This window comes from Adiantum capillus-veneris, chromosome 6 (genome assembly GCF_014529385.1).
Source record: "Adiantum capillus-veneris isolate H3 chromosome 6, ASM1452938v2, whole genome shotgun sequence".
NCBI classification, from domain to species: Eukaryota; Viridiplantae; Streptophyta; class Polypodiopsida; order Polypodiales; family Pteridaceae; genus Adiantum; species Adiantum capillus-veneris.
This window is the reverse complement of record NC_140936.1, coordinates 150,059,830-150,074,311: the sequence shown is the minus strand read 5'-3', so window position 1 is coordinate 150,074,311 and position 14,482 is coordinate 150,059,830. Positions and strand designations below refer to the sequence as shown.

The following is a 14,482-nucleotide window of genomic DNA, read 5'->3' as shown; positions in this document are numbered from 1 at the left end:
GGAGAAAGAAATCTAAGCAAGAGGAAGCAAAGAAAGTGGTCACCATCTTCGCCTTCTTTCTCCTCTTTCTCTTCAACATCATCACCATCTTCTGACATGAAGGATAGCGACTTGCCATCCAAGAGAGAGAAGAGAAGGGGCAAAGGGAGGAAGTATGCAACATGGAAGAGGTCAAGTAGGTTGAATAAATCCAAAGAGGGAGGAAAGAACATCAGCTTTTTTAATATTATGGAACCTTCGGATAAAGTATTGGCCTTTATCCAATAATTTGACATGGCTTTTGGAGATGAAGATTTCTCCGAATCATCAAAGATTCAAAATGTTTCTATGCATTTTCAAAAGTTAGCCCGTCAATGATGGGCAAGCCTGCATAGTCAAAGTGAAGCTCCAAAGACCTGTAAAGCATTGAGGATTGCTATTACAAAGCAATTCCTTCCAAATGATGCCAAAGGGAAAAGTCCTTATGGAATGGTGAAGCATGAAGATGGCCCCATACGAGTTTGTCCAAAAGTATGTAGATATGTTTTGGGATTTGCATCTCAAAGCCACTGTCTACAAAAAGATAGACTTTAAAGAACAAAAGCAACAATTTTATGCTGGTCTATCTGAGGAGATGAGTATGTCAGCTCATAAAGATCTAAAACTATTACAGAGGTCATACATAATACTATGGTTGCTTCAAGGATTCATCTCCAACAAGGGACTAAGAAGGGCTCAAAGACAACGGAAGTCAAGGAATCAATTGAGCCAAAGGGGAAGAACAATGCAATGCATAATTCTCCCAAAGCTAACAACAACAACAAGAACAAAAAAAAGTCAAAAGAAAAAGGCCACAAAGGTGAAAATAAACTCTTTCCTGAAGAGCTTGAACATTATCATAAAGATAACAAGTGTTTCAAGTGTGGAGAGTAAGGTCATGTTTCCCGGGCATGTCCCAAGAGAAATGAATGTAATGACCCTCCTAGAGCCACCATGGTGGAATCTCTAAAAGAGGAAGGCCATTGCAAAGGAGTACCACTCTCTTATGCATGAGGAACAATAAGAGAGCATGATGCTTTCATATTGTGTGACCCTGGCTCTACTCACAACTTCATTTTTGGTTGAGCTATCTACCAAGCTAGGAATCCATGACTTTGAGATGGGAGATGTGGTACAAGCAAATGGAACTTTCAAAAGGACTGGGAAGCTAAGGCTCCATGTACAAAGCTATGTTGATAAAGAAGATTACCTTGTGTCTCCATCAAACATGGAGATGTTATCCTTGAGGCACCATGGTTTGATTGCATGGCTGATACTATGAAGTTTCCTAAGAGAAGTCTTCTTTTCCTATCATGGCAAGGATGTTGTGCTTGATGTTAATAGTGCAGGCAACACTATACCTCTTGTAAAGACTCAAACTTTAGACAAAGTAATGAAAAGCTCTCTTTCTTGTTATATGTGTTTTGTCAAGGAGTCTAAGAAAGATGCATTTGTTCCTAATGAAGTTAAAGATGACACTAAAGAGGAGTTGGAACTTTCTAGTTTCCTAAATGAGTTTCAAGATGTGTTTACGGATGACATTCTCAGGGAGATACCTCCCAAAAGGGGATAAGAGGATCATTCCATAGAACTTCTACCTGGTAGCTCACCTCCTACTAAGCCTCCTTATCGAGTCTCACCAGCTCAACAAGAGGAGATTATGAGGCAAGTGAATGAGCTTGTAGAGAAAGGGATGGTCAAGCATAGTTCATCTCCATTTTGTTCACCTGTTCTACCAGTACAAAAGAAAGATGGTACTTATAGAATGTGTGTGGACTATGGGGTGCTTAATCGGATAACCGTAAAGAATAGATTTCATGTTCGCAAGATAGAAGAAGCAAATGAGGTGGGCAAATACTCTCTCACAGTTTAATTTTCATATTGCTTGCATAGCTAGTAAGCACAACCAAGTGGCCGATGCACTTTCACGAAGGCCAAAAGTGAATGGTGTATCATTAGCTACTCACAATGATCTATACTCTATGATAGATGAGTACGCTACGGATCTAGACTTCAAAGACGTAGTGTCAGCTAAATGAATGTGCCAAAGGTAAGAATCAGATTTGAACAAGTAATTTTATAAAGAATTTTGTCTTGTTTTGAATCTAAGGTTTCCTTTAAATGTTCATAAGTTTTAAGCGTATGATCATGAATCAGGCTTGCGACAACTTAGTCTCTCAAGTATCTAGTAGACCTTGCCATTCTACTATGAAAGATGATTGGGGCCAAGTGAAGACATGCTTGTGACAGCTAAGACTTCCAAGCACCAAGTGAAGTTAGTCACCATTGTGAAAGAATGTCGACGGGTAAAAAGAGATTCTCTATCAAAAGCAACAAGATTAGCTATGACTTTATTTTCCCCACCCCATAGTCAAGGACGACTATGATTTCGAGGGAGAGGTAATGTCATGAATATTAATTTCTAACCTTCTAAAAGTACTTTCCAACTTAAATTGGCCACTTAAGTTTCGGGAAAATAAAAAGAGAACAAGTGAAATTGATGGGACCAACCGGTCAAGGCTTGAAACCAAAAGGGAAAAATCCCATAAAAGTGCAAGGGTAATTGCTAACTAGTTATCTGAGTCATAGGTATAGGTTAAGGAAGGATAAATGTATCTCAGCTAGCCTTGATCAAAGGTACATGACAAAGGAGATGATCGAGAGAAATTATAGGAGTCTTAAAATAAAAAGTGATTGTGCTAAGCTCAAGTCATTAGACTAACACTTTAGATTCCGAGTATGAAGTTTGGGAAGCCTTAAAGTGAAATTTTAACTTGCCATAAATTATCTACATTTAGCACGTTTTTGGAGCAGCTTGGCGGCACCTCCAAAGCACCATGCTAAGGTTTTGCACAGTAGGTGAAAGTATTAAAGCCCAAAGGGTGAGTTCTATTTTTACCAAAGATTATCCTAATTTAGGAGGTCCTAAATTAGCAGGTACGCTATAGCCCCGTGACATCTTCATAAGTCTCTAAGGTTTGTGCAAAGGTCTTGCACCCGAGTTAATTAATAAAAGGGTAAGTTTATAATTTTTAGCAAATGAAAGGAAAAAGCTAAAGACTAAGGTTAGATCAACCCTTCTTCATTTAGAAGTTGACTCTAATCTTGGTTTACTAAGCTTGACTAAACCACATGTCCAAAGTAGCACACACTTCCTTTGAGTGAACTTAACAAGTATGTGTGAGTGTGTGTGGTCTCTCCACTTGCCAATAAGAGTCCAAATCTAGGAGGGGGTGAGTTCTTTCATGCAAGGTAAGTTAGGACAAGTGTGTGGCATGCTTAAGTTGCATTATGAGGTATTTCCACCTCATTGATCAAGTGTGAAGCATTCTAATTCAAGTCTAGTTGCATACGCACATAAAGAGGGGCTCATGGGGATGTTTGGCTCTTCTTGCTCCCCTCACACACTCTCTCAAGTGCCCAAGTTGGCAAAACAATCTCTCTCTCTCTCTCTCTCTCTCTCTCTCTCTCTCTCTCTCTCCGAGAGCTCTAGAGATGGATTCTATGCTCAAGCTCTTGGCTATGGATGCAAATCCCAGCCAAGGAAAGTTTATTCTTCTTGATCTCTACTATTCTATTATACTAAGCTATGCTAAGAGTTTGCCCATGAGAAAGCACATGCGAAGAATCCATTCTTTTGCTTGGAAAATACTTATTTTCATCCTCATTTTCCTCTTTCCCTGTAGTTCCTTTCTTCTCACTAGGGTGCTTAGGAGTTATACCATGGAACCTTGAAGAACACCATCTTTTTGATTCAAGCAAGGCTCTGCAAGAGCAAAAATATGTATTGTAATAAAGCTCTCTTTTGAAAGGATTATAATGGAAGTCCTTTTGGGGGGGGGGGGGGTCGACTCTAAGCAAATCCGGTCCTCATCGCATTGTCGATCTTAATTGGGTATTCTCTTTGAATTATGTGCATGGTTATAGTGTTTTTAATGTGTATTTGTGTAAAGAAATCAGCCTGACACAACCTATATTTTCATTACTATCTTTGTCTTAAAGAAAACTCTCTCCTTTCATAGTTAAATTCCATTGAATTTGAAAGTAAGTATTAGCTTCTCTTGCACAAGTGGAATAGCCGAGGGTCCCCATTGGGGATCAACTCTTGTCCACAAATATATTAGAATAGATAAAACACCAGAAGTGAAGATGTGTTCAATAAAGATGTGTTCAATAGTTTGAAACCATCTTGTGCAATAGACATTTCTAAAAAAAGAAGATAAAACACTTTGAAGATAACTTTTGATGAGAGTCCATTTCACATTCCACAAGTGGATGAGCCCATGCATTGTCTTTTCTAGTTCTAGCTCATTCATTCTCTTGGCAAACTAGAAACCTACACCCTCACCCTCAATGAAGTGGGAATGGCTATTGGTTATCTCATTGGCTCGGGAATAGTGGCATTATGGACTCAAACACCCATTTATTGCCATGAAATGTGGTCAGAATATCCTTTGCATGTCTACTGAAAGACCACGAGTACTATCACATGCCATTCTCCACCCTATCTTTCAAGTGGAACTTCGCCATGGTGTAGAAACCCGATGCATGCAACATGTGGGAAAAAGGCCTTGATTGTTTGCATGTGACATGAGTGTGTTGTGGGAAACCCCCAAATTATTATTATTAGTATGTATATTTTTTGGGTGGGGACAGGGCACCCTAAACGTGGAAAAAAAGGAAGTTCCTCCATGGTGGCAGTGCATAGATAGCACAAAGAGAGAAAAAGATGTAGTGCCTCGTGCGCCGACTTCTCGACTTCTTGCACATGAAGGATTTGGCTTCCATGAGGGGATGCTCCCATCAAGCCCAACCATTCTGCCTTTCATGCAGGTCGACCCTGCCACCATTACTTGTGCAAGTGGTGCTTCATGTGCCTGGCTTTGTCATAGACTTGTAGAGGTACCATGACTTCCATCGCTCCATTTTTGTTGCATGGCTTCATGCATGCTTGTTGCATGGTGCTCCTTCCCTCTTCCTAGTGCTTTTTCACAGCTTCTCCTCCTTCCTCAAAGGGGGGGGGGGGGGGGGGGAGAGAGAGAGAGAGAGAGAGAGAGAGAGAGAGAGAGCTCCAATACCAATGAAAGACCATGGGTACTATCGCATGCCTATCGCTCTCCTTTATAGGCTCTTAATCTATGTCTTTGGAGACCTCTGAACTTGCATGCGTATCTTAGGGCCATGTCCTACCCTTGCCCTGATAAATATACAACATGCATGTGCAAAACTTCTTGTTCGAGACCGTCTAAATGAATGTTGCCTTGGACTATAAGCCCACTAAGGAAAGGCCAACTAAGCATGACAAGCTTCAACACTAATTCCACGAGATGTTTAATGAAGCATGAGTGTAGTGGGATAGAGAACATGCAATGGGGCCTCAATATGTGGGCCTTGTTCAGACTGCACAAGATGAAAAGAACTCACGAACTACACAATGAGTGTGCCTATCCAAGCGTCTGGTTCACACTCATCAACAGGTGGGATGCCTGCAATTTTAGTTGTGTATGCAATCCCTCTCTCACGTTGATTGACTGCATAGAGAGCCATCCACACCCATGGGCGGGGCTTACTAGCCCGAAACATCTATGAATGTAGTTAGGCGTGAGAGAGAAGGCTAGCTCGGCTTGCTAGAGGGTCCACAATGTGCGGTTTGAATGGGTAAGCAAAGGGTGTGTCATTCGATTGGTCCAGCTAAGAGAAAAGGGAGTGCTCAATGTCGGTCTAAACTCCAGTAGGTGGGTCCGACTTTTCCATGTGGAGTTTAGTATATATGGGGGCACCCACATGAGGACGACTAACTGTTTTCGAGTTACCCCCTCCTCCCTCCACTAACTTCACCTCAAAGAAGTGCAATTCTTTGAGGTGCAATTGCATTTTCAAAAGTTACCCCTGTCCTGTTTATGTGTGTGCTAGAGTCGATGTCACATCAATCAAATCTTTCTTGTCTTACAATTACCCCCCCCCGCGAAACTGATTGACATGGACCTCCCCAATGGGGATCAATGGTGCCTGTCTCAAAAGGCATGGGTGGTGCTCATCTGCATCGTTGAATCGCGGATGTGCACAGTTATGATCACAATGTGATCTTATTATAATCACAATGTGATCCTCATGTGAGCTACACATGGGGTGTGATCCGGATGTGATCCATGTGTGAACCGAATGTGATCCCTGTGCAATCACGAAAATCGTCAAAACTCGCCATTTACTTCATATTTTCTATTCATGCTATATCCATCAAGTCACAAGCAATAGCTTATTGGTAAGGTGATCGCCTAGTAGGCTTCTGGTGGTGAGTTTGAACCCCAATGCTCCACTCAAAAGGTGTTTTTCTCTTTTTAAGGGAGCAAAGATTCCTTTGTTATTCTCAAAATATTCCCCTTGTCCATCTAACAGCCTTGGATGCAAATGAGTTGATCCCTACTGGTTCCCTTACCTTAGGTGCCCCAAATCCAGTGAAGTATCACCCCAATAATGTTGCACACATTCCTATTTGTTCCAGCGTATTGCCATTCACACAGTGTAGCCCGTCAAGGAAAGAGGAACTCTGCAGTTGAAGTGGCAATGAAGCGTCGAGCTCGTATGGTGCACCCAATTGACTGCTGAGGGCCTTGGATGCAAATGATCTCTACACCTTTGATCCCTAATGCCCCCCTTACCTTAGCTGTGCTGATTTCAATGAAATATTACCCCAGAAAGTTGCACAGCTTGCTGCAAGCACACATTCCTGCTTGTTCCAGCGTATTGCCATTCACACAGTGCAGCCCGTCAAGGAAAGCGGAACTCCGCAAAATTGAAGCGGCAAAGAAGCGTTGAGCTCGTATGGTGCACCCCATTGGCTGCTTGGTAGTGGCGTCACAGGTCCTAAGCCCTACGAGCGATCGAGGCTGAAAAGTAGGTGGACAGTCTTCTCTTCAAAGGGGGCGGGCGGCCTTAAGCGATACGAGCCATCGGCGCTGAAAAGTAGGTGGACATTCTTCTCGTCAAAGGGGGTGAGGCCGCCCGTGGCGGTGGTAGGTCCGGACACTGCAGTGTACGTTTTCAACCAATTACTTTTTGCCAGCGCACAATCGCATGCATTATTCTGATTCGCACCGCTATGCTTGTTCCCGGCACTCTGAACGGACTCATTTAATTGCTCTTCATTTTGTCCGTCATAATGTGGCAGGATGGGATGCTTGTGAACTTGTTAAGCACAGATGCAGTAATGCCAGTATTTGGTACTTTGTTCACGCTCCTGCGCCTCCATGAGAAGGCATGCCCATATCACCAGAGCAGAGATCGGCAGAAACTTTAAAACAGTGAGCCTTGTGGTCTCGCTCAAAGCCTGTGCAAAAAAGAGGGATCTATACAATGGCATCAAACTGCATGCTCTTGCTCGCTCGACTGGGTTACTTGGAAATAACATTTACCTGGGCAATATGCTTGTCATCATGTATGTGAAATGCGGAGCCATCCCCAGGGCACAAGAAGTGCTTAATGAAATGAACGATCGGAATGTGTTCTCTTGGTCTGCGCTCATTTCTGGATATACCCAACAAGGGCAGGGAAAGGAAGCCCTTGAATGCTATGAATGCATGCGAAACGAGGGTCTCTCTCCAAACGCCATCACCTACACTTGCATCTTGAAGGCTTGTGGCATTACACGAGAACTCAACTTTGGTCAACAAATTCACGATGAAATTGTCAGTCATGGGCTGTTTGAGACGAACATTGTGCTTGGCAATGCTTTGATTGACATGTATGCAAAATGTGGTGTAATTGCCAAAGCTAAACAAGTGCTTGATGACATGCCCATGAGAAATGTAGTCTCTTGGTCCTCACTTATTACAGGCTATACCCAACTGGGTCAAGGCAAGCAAGCTCTGCATTGCTATGAAAAGATGCAAAGGGAGGGTCTTTCTCCAGACGCAATCACATACGCTTGCATTTTGAAGGCTTGTGGCATTACCCAAGAAGTTCAGAAGGGTAAGCAAATTCATGAAGAGGTCATTAGTCGACAGCTGTTGGGAGCAGATGTTGTGCTTGGCAATGCTTTAATTGATATGTACGTCAAATGCAGTGCAATTTCCAAAGCACATGAAGTGCTTGACGGGCTTTCTATCCGGGATGCAGTTTCTTGGAATACGCTGATCGCAGGATATGCCCAGGAAGGCCGGAGTAAGGAAGCTTTGGGTTGTTATGAACAAATGGAAAGTGAGGGTCTTTCTCCAGATCCAATTACCTATGCTTGCATGCTCAAGGTGCTTGGCGCCACACAAGAAGCTAATTGGGGAGAACGCATTCATAATGAGGTAATTAGTAAGGGCTTGCTGGCTAAAGATGTCGTGCTTGGCACGGCTTTGATTGACATGTATGCCAAATGTGGTGCATTTTTGAAAGCAGAACAAGTGCTCTGTGAGCTATCGATTAGGAATGGAGCCTCTTGGAATGCATTGATTGCTGGCTATTCTCAACAAGGGCGTGGTGAGGAGGCTGTGAATTGCTATAGAATTATGCAAAGTGAGGGGCTTTCTCCAGATGCATTTACTTATGCTAGCATATTGAAGGCCTGTAGCACCACAAAGAATGCGGACTACGGCAAAAAAATTCATGGGGAGATTCTCAGTCAGGGGCTGTTGGGAAAAGACCTTGTGATTGGCAATGCTTTAATTGACATGCATGCCAAATGTGGCGCCGTTGTTAAAGCACATCAAGTGCTGGATGAGCTGTGTGATCGAAATGTCATCTCTTGGAATGCACTCATTGCAGGATATGCCCAACAGGGACAGGGTGAGGAAGCAATCCTTTGTTATGATCAGATGCAAAGGGAGGGCCTTTCGCCAGACGCAATGTCATATGCTTCCATGTTAAAGGCCTGTGGTATCACTCAAGAAGCTGGGAGAGGCAAACAAATTCATGATGAGATTGTCAGTCAGGGGTTGTTGGAGAGGGAAGATGTGGTACTTGGCACGGCATTGGTCGACATGTATGCCAAATGTGGTGCAGTTGTTAAAGCAGAAGAAATGCTAAGCAAGCTGCCCGTTCGAAACATAGTGTCTTGGAATGCTCTCATCGCAGGTTATGCTCAACATGGTCAGGGAAAGGGAGTTTTGCGATGTTTTCAACAGATGCAAAGCGAGGGTTTCACTCCAGACATATTCTCTTGGAACGCTCTTATAGGAGGATATGCCCAACAAGGGCTCATGGATGAAGCCCTAGAATGCTTTTTTTGGATGCAACGCGAGGGTGCTTGTCCAGATGCAATCACTTTCATGTGCATGCTGAGCGCATACAGTCACTCGGGGGACATAAATGATGGCCAAACATATTTCGAAAATATGAGCGAGAAATATGGCATTTTACCAGGGATGGAGCACCACATTTGCATGATAGATCTTTTTAGCCGTGCAGGTCATTTTGACAAGGCAATGACAGTAATGAAGAAGATGACATCTCTTGATTACACTTCACTTTGGTCTTCTCTCCTTGGGGCTTGTCAAAAATGGGGAAATGTACAACTTGGAAGACTGGCCTTTCGACATGCAGTACGACTAGAAAAACACGATATGCTCCGTTGTAGGTTGTAGTTGTTGATGTTCGTGCAGCTGGCGGAAGACACAACGAGCAAAATGCCATCTAATCAGAAATTAGGCAGGAATGAAAAAGGGTATATTTAAGAATTAAAACCTTTGTGGTCACAGCCTGAACTTCACAGTGACATGGGTCCTCATGATGAAAGCTAACAAGGAAGATGTGTACTTAGGTAGCGATCAAACTGCTGAGTGGAACAATTCAAGCAGGGATGCTTGTCCTCCGTGGCGTGAGGTGGTTGGACCAGAAAGCAAAACTTCTATTTCCTGACTTGCCGGCGAGCAAACGGCCTCATACGACCGGACATTGCGACTCATACCCCCAGACACTCGCAATGTCCAATACCTTTTCGGCATAAAATGTGCCGAAGGCTCTGAACCTGCAACCCTACCAGCTATATGACAAAGAGCCCGGCCACAAGGCCCAAACCATTCATTGTTGAGATTATGCAGTTTATAGACTTAATGGCATCCGCAGCCCAATGTGGACCAAAGTTGCTTGCAAAAGGGGAAGGACTGCGGGCGCTCGTGCGCAGTCTAAGCCCGCCCTTATTGAAGCATAGATATGAACACTGATCTCCATGAGTCTTGTGAGATAAGAGCTCATGTATTGGCTTCTTTCTGACTATACCCATGAAAGAGACTCAAGATACCGTCTGCAATGCCGTATGATGGGAATGGTCATCATCTCGAACTTGGACTTTTGAAACCCTTCCAATTTCAATAGTATGGTAGGATGGCGTGGTTGGAGGATTGGGCTTACAAGGATTCTTAAAGGTGGTGGTGGCGTACTGAAGCCTACAACCTCCTTCAACAAGTGACAGCAAAGGCGAGAGAGACTCCCAATAACAACCGAATGTGAGCTCTCTCTCGTACAACCTCCCTAAACAAGTTGACAGCAAAGGCGCGAGAGACTGCCATTTGGAAATGCCCAATAGCAACTGAATGTGACCTCTCTCTCTCTCTCTCTCACGAGGTTAAAAATTCTCTTCATCTTCTTCTTCTTCTCAACTGAATGTGAGCTCTCTCCTCTCTCTCTCTCTCTTTAAAATTCTAAACTTCCTCTCTCTCTCTCTCTCTCTTCATTTTAATGCATGGTTTTGAACTGGTGATTTGGTGGCCAAATCTGCCAACGTTAATGGAAATCACTTTTCTGGGAGTGAAAATTCAATATAAGCTTCGCTTCCCGTGTGTGTAGAGAGAGAGAGAGAGAGAGAGAGAGAGAGAGAGAGAGATTTTTGGCCTACCATCTGGGTGCCTACATCTGTGTTTGTGGGTTTGGTTCATCTTATGTGGCACCATCTCTTTCAAAAACATCGAGAGATGTCGTTTGTGACTCTCTCTCTCTCTCTCTCTCTCTCTCTCTCTCTCACTTATTGGGGGCCCTTTGTGAAGTCTTCCTTTTTGGCCTGCCACCGGGGGGCCTTAGTAGAATGTAATTTTTCCTGCAAATGACGTGGCCTGAAGAATCGCTAGAGTTGCGGCTCTCAGCAGCGCACGCCGCGGAAAGCTTGGACGCGCTTTCTTATTGTGGCTATTGCTAACTGTGGTGGCGGCTTCGAGGCGTTCTTCTCCGTGCACCTTGCTTTCACGTTTTTCCAAGCAGTGCTTGTCGTGTGATTCTCAGCAGAGGGAAGCTTTGCAGGTACCACCATAACTTGAGCTCATTGTTTTAAAGGATGTTTAGGTCCCTGCTCAAGTCTGTTAGAAAGTCCCACCAAGGCTTACCCGATACGAGCACCTCTGTGACATTGCGTAACCTGTAATTGGTTGAAAAAGGCTTAATCCAATGAGATGCGCCATAAGCTAGAAAGTAATTATTGGAATCTAGGCATTACCAGACTCCTGCAATGGGGAGGGAAGGGGATGGGGAGCCCTCTGAGGTTGGTCTTGCTTTTCATGATTGCCACACGCCTCAAAACGGTGAGCATGAGTGGTTTCATGTGCGGCTCATGGTGAGCATGAGTGATCGCGTGTTGTGTATGTTTGAGGTTTCATGGTTTCATGTGCGGCTTTGATTACTTGACGTAACCTGCGTGTGATGCGTTGCCCACTACAAGCTTACATGCTCGTCTTTTCTTTTGTTGTCTACTAAACACTGCAAGCCGTTGCCTGCGTGCCAGGTGAATTACCGTGACAGCAAAACCTTCAGCAATGGGGCCTCGAGCCCTCTTAGGTTGGCCTTGCTTTTCTGTCTTGCCAGCAACCCCAGACCTCAGATCAAGATGATTTGTAGGCTAGAAGGGGTTCAATACATAAAATATTGGGAAGAGTGGTGAGGAGCAGTCACGTGTTTTGTATGTTTGAGTTTTTCTTATGTTTGGTTTTGATTGCTTGGCTTAACCATGCATGTTACCTCTTGCCTATAACAAGCTTGCATGGCTGCAAAGCTGGTGAAATTATTGCTCTGGCTTTCTGTTATATTGGTTCTGGCTGTTGGGTGGCTAGTTTTGTTATGAAAACCAAGCAATGGCAAACTGCAAGACAATTTTGATCTGCATTTGCTGGCCAGTGTCAGCTTTGGGAACCTGTAAATGGGGAATTGTCTTCAGGCAACAGTTAAACTTCTACAGGTTGAAAACAGAGATCAATAATGATAATGATATGGGTTATTGAATAGGGGAGCGCTGATCAAGATAATTCCTTTGTGATTATGACTCGAATGGAAACAGCGTAGATGTAGTAGGAAAGTTAGATCAAAGTAAGCTCTATGACAGCCCTTGTTCGAGGTGTTGCCACTCTGACAAGCCTCCTCTTTAATGAACTCTGCTCAGGACAAAAAAAAACAGGTTTTATTATCACCAACAGCTTGAACCGCTTGCTATTTCTGACACTCGCCCTTCACTTTGCTTTCCCAATTCAGAGTTGGACAAAAAAAAACAGGTTTTATTATCACCTACAGCTTGAACCGCTTGCTATTTCTGACACTCGCCCTTCACTTTGCTTTCCCAATTCGTAATTTTGCAAATTCGCTCCTTGACTGCAGTGTATGTCAACGCGAACAGCAGCGCAAGACCAGGAAAGGCGAACTGGAGCTAGAAAGAGTGTCAATGAAGGAGCACCAGCCAGAAACGTCTTAAGCAATAAAAAATGCCTGGACTCGTAAAAGGAATTTCCAACAACAAACTACAGGCAGGTTTGCACTTTCAGCATCCCCTTCTGACTTATAAGATGTTTGCTTATGCGAAACATCGGAAAGTGTACATCACCTTTTTGGGTTGTGCATATAGCTTCTCATTGTTGCTCATTGTTACTTACACATTGCGTATGCACTTTTGTCAGGTTGGAAAAGCCTCAACCTCAGCATACGATGCTCCTTGAAGATCCAAATGTTTTGAATGATCGAAAACATATCAAGTGTGTTGTCGAGGACACGTGGATTGATAAGCCTAAAGCATGTCAAAGCAACAAGCATTAGCACAATTTGTAATAACTCTTGTAGACCAGATTGCTCGCTATATTGGTAATGCTTGCGGCAATTTCTCCTAGGCATTGTACAAATTTTGCGGACTGTGAATTTTGTGTGGATGTGTTAATATTCTTTTGTACTTGTTTATTTGCCAGGAATCCCCTAAGTTGAGTTTCAAAAATGAAGCTGAAAATGACGGTGTTTCTAAGGCTAAAGCCACAAACGATGCAGTAGAGCTTGTGAAAGTAGACTTAGGAAAAAGGGTGACACTGATGTTGCTGCAAAAGCTAATGTAAGAAAAAAAAAGTGACGTTGATGCTGCAAAAAACAGTAGATGCATCAGCTCCTGCACTTGCCGAGGTCACTTGCATGCAGTTGGTACTACTTAATTTTTAGCTTTTCCTCTAACCACTCAACTCATGCCATTACCATTCATTGTTATTACAAATTGTAATGAGACTCAAGGATGTTGTTGGATGGCATTCTGAAAGCTGCTCTTTTCAAGCTATTGACCCTCCCTCCTCTATGTTTTGCCTTTGACTAAAATATGTTGATTGTAAGAGAATTCTTTTAACTACACTTTCAATCCTGCTGATCGCTCTTTTGTGTCTTACCACCATCAATTTCGTGCCTATGAGTGATAGTGTTGGTTGGACATGCTTTGTGCGAAGATATTCCCCACAATAGTTAGGGGGGTTCGAACAAAAATTTGCTAGCCAGCTATATGGAGATGATTGTGGAGTTAATTTGCTATGTCTTCTAGCGAGAAGAAGAAGTCAACAATGGATTATATTGAATTGGGGGAGGGAATATGAGTGACCTGATTGCCAGCAATGGCAAATTGTCAGAATTTCCAATGATAATAAAGGTTGCTATTTATGTTTGAAGAAATGTAGTAAAAGATTTAATCTGAGAGCTTGCCGAGCTTACACCATCCTGGTGGCAATCTTCAATCAATCACCAAGACCTGCAATAATATGGCCTTCAATTTTGTTGTGGGGTGTGTGTACGCAAGCAATAACAAGAGCAGCGACCATATGTGAGTTAAGTGTGACTGTATATCTTTCTGGATCTCCTAGCAATCCTCTGTTGTTGCAGGTCATTAGGTACTTTAACATCTCTTGCACATTGCGTATAATGAGATATATTTGATGGCCCAGTCACTGCTTGGGTTGTTGCTAAGTTGGGACCCAGAGGGTCTGCTGAGAAACAAATTGTAACAGGTCATGGATTTTTCACAGTCTTTCTAACAAATTGATTATTTTCGTAAAGGCTTACTCTTTAAGAAAGATAGTACCCTTAATGGATGCTCGGCTCCTTGTCTAGATGTAGTTCCTTCAAAAGATTTTAACTCTTCTTACCTGAAAGTGCTTATGCTAGGATATAGTCCACATATGTGTTTTGCAACTTATGTTCGAGTTCGTCAAGAAGTTTTTGAGCGTTGAATGAACCTTACCCGACTTCTATGAATGAAAATACTCAG

General features: G+C 43.1%; 2 protein-coding genes across 2 annotated transcripts; both read left to right on the top strand.

Annotated features, from left to right (window-relative positions):
• The first annotated feature begins 7,265 nt into the window (after positions 1-7,265).
• LOC147456469 (pentatricopeptide repeat-containing protein At4g18520, chloroplastic-like) lies at positions 7,266-9,861 on the top strand. The gene is made up of 4 exons (XM_086513853.1): positions 7,266-8,319; positions 8,404-8,658; positions 8,770-9,475; positions 9,702-9,861. The coding sequence occupies exons 1-4, from the start codon at positions 7,266-7,268 to the stop codon at positions 9,859-9,861; spliced, it is 2,175 nt and encodes a 724-aa protein (XP_086369979.1).
• Positions 9,862-11,041: 1,180 nt separating this feature from the next.
• LOC147456468 (uncharacterized) lies at positions 11,042-13,592 on the top strand. The gene is made up of 8 exons (XM_086514916.1): positions 11,042-11,120; positions 11,218-11,235; positions 12,365-12,473; positions 12,577-12,636; positions 12,700-12,726; positions 12,873-12,947; positions 13,038-13,053; positions 13,155-13,592. Exons 1-8 carry the CDS (start codon positions 11,042-11,044, stop codon positions 13,293-13,295), a joined length of 525 nt encoding a protein of 174 aa, XP_086371042.1. The 3' UTR covers positions 13,296-13,592.
• Positions 13,593-14,482: the final 890 nt, after the last annotated feature.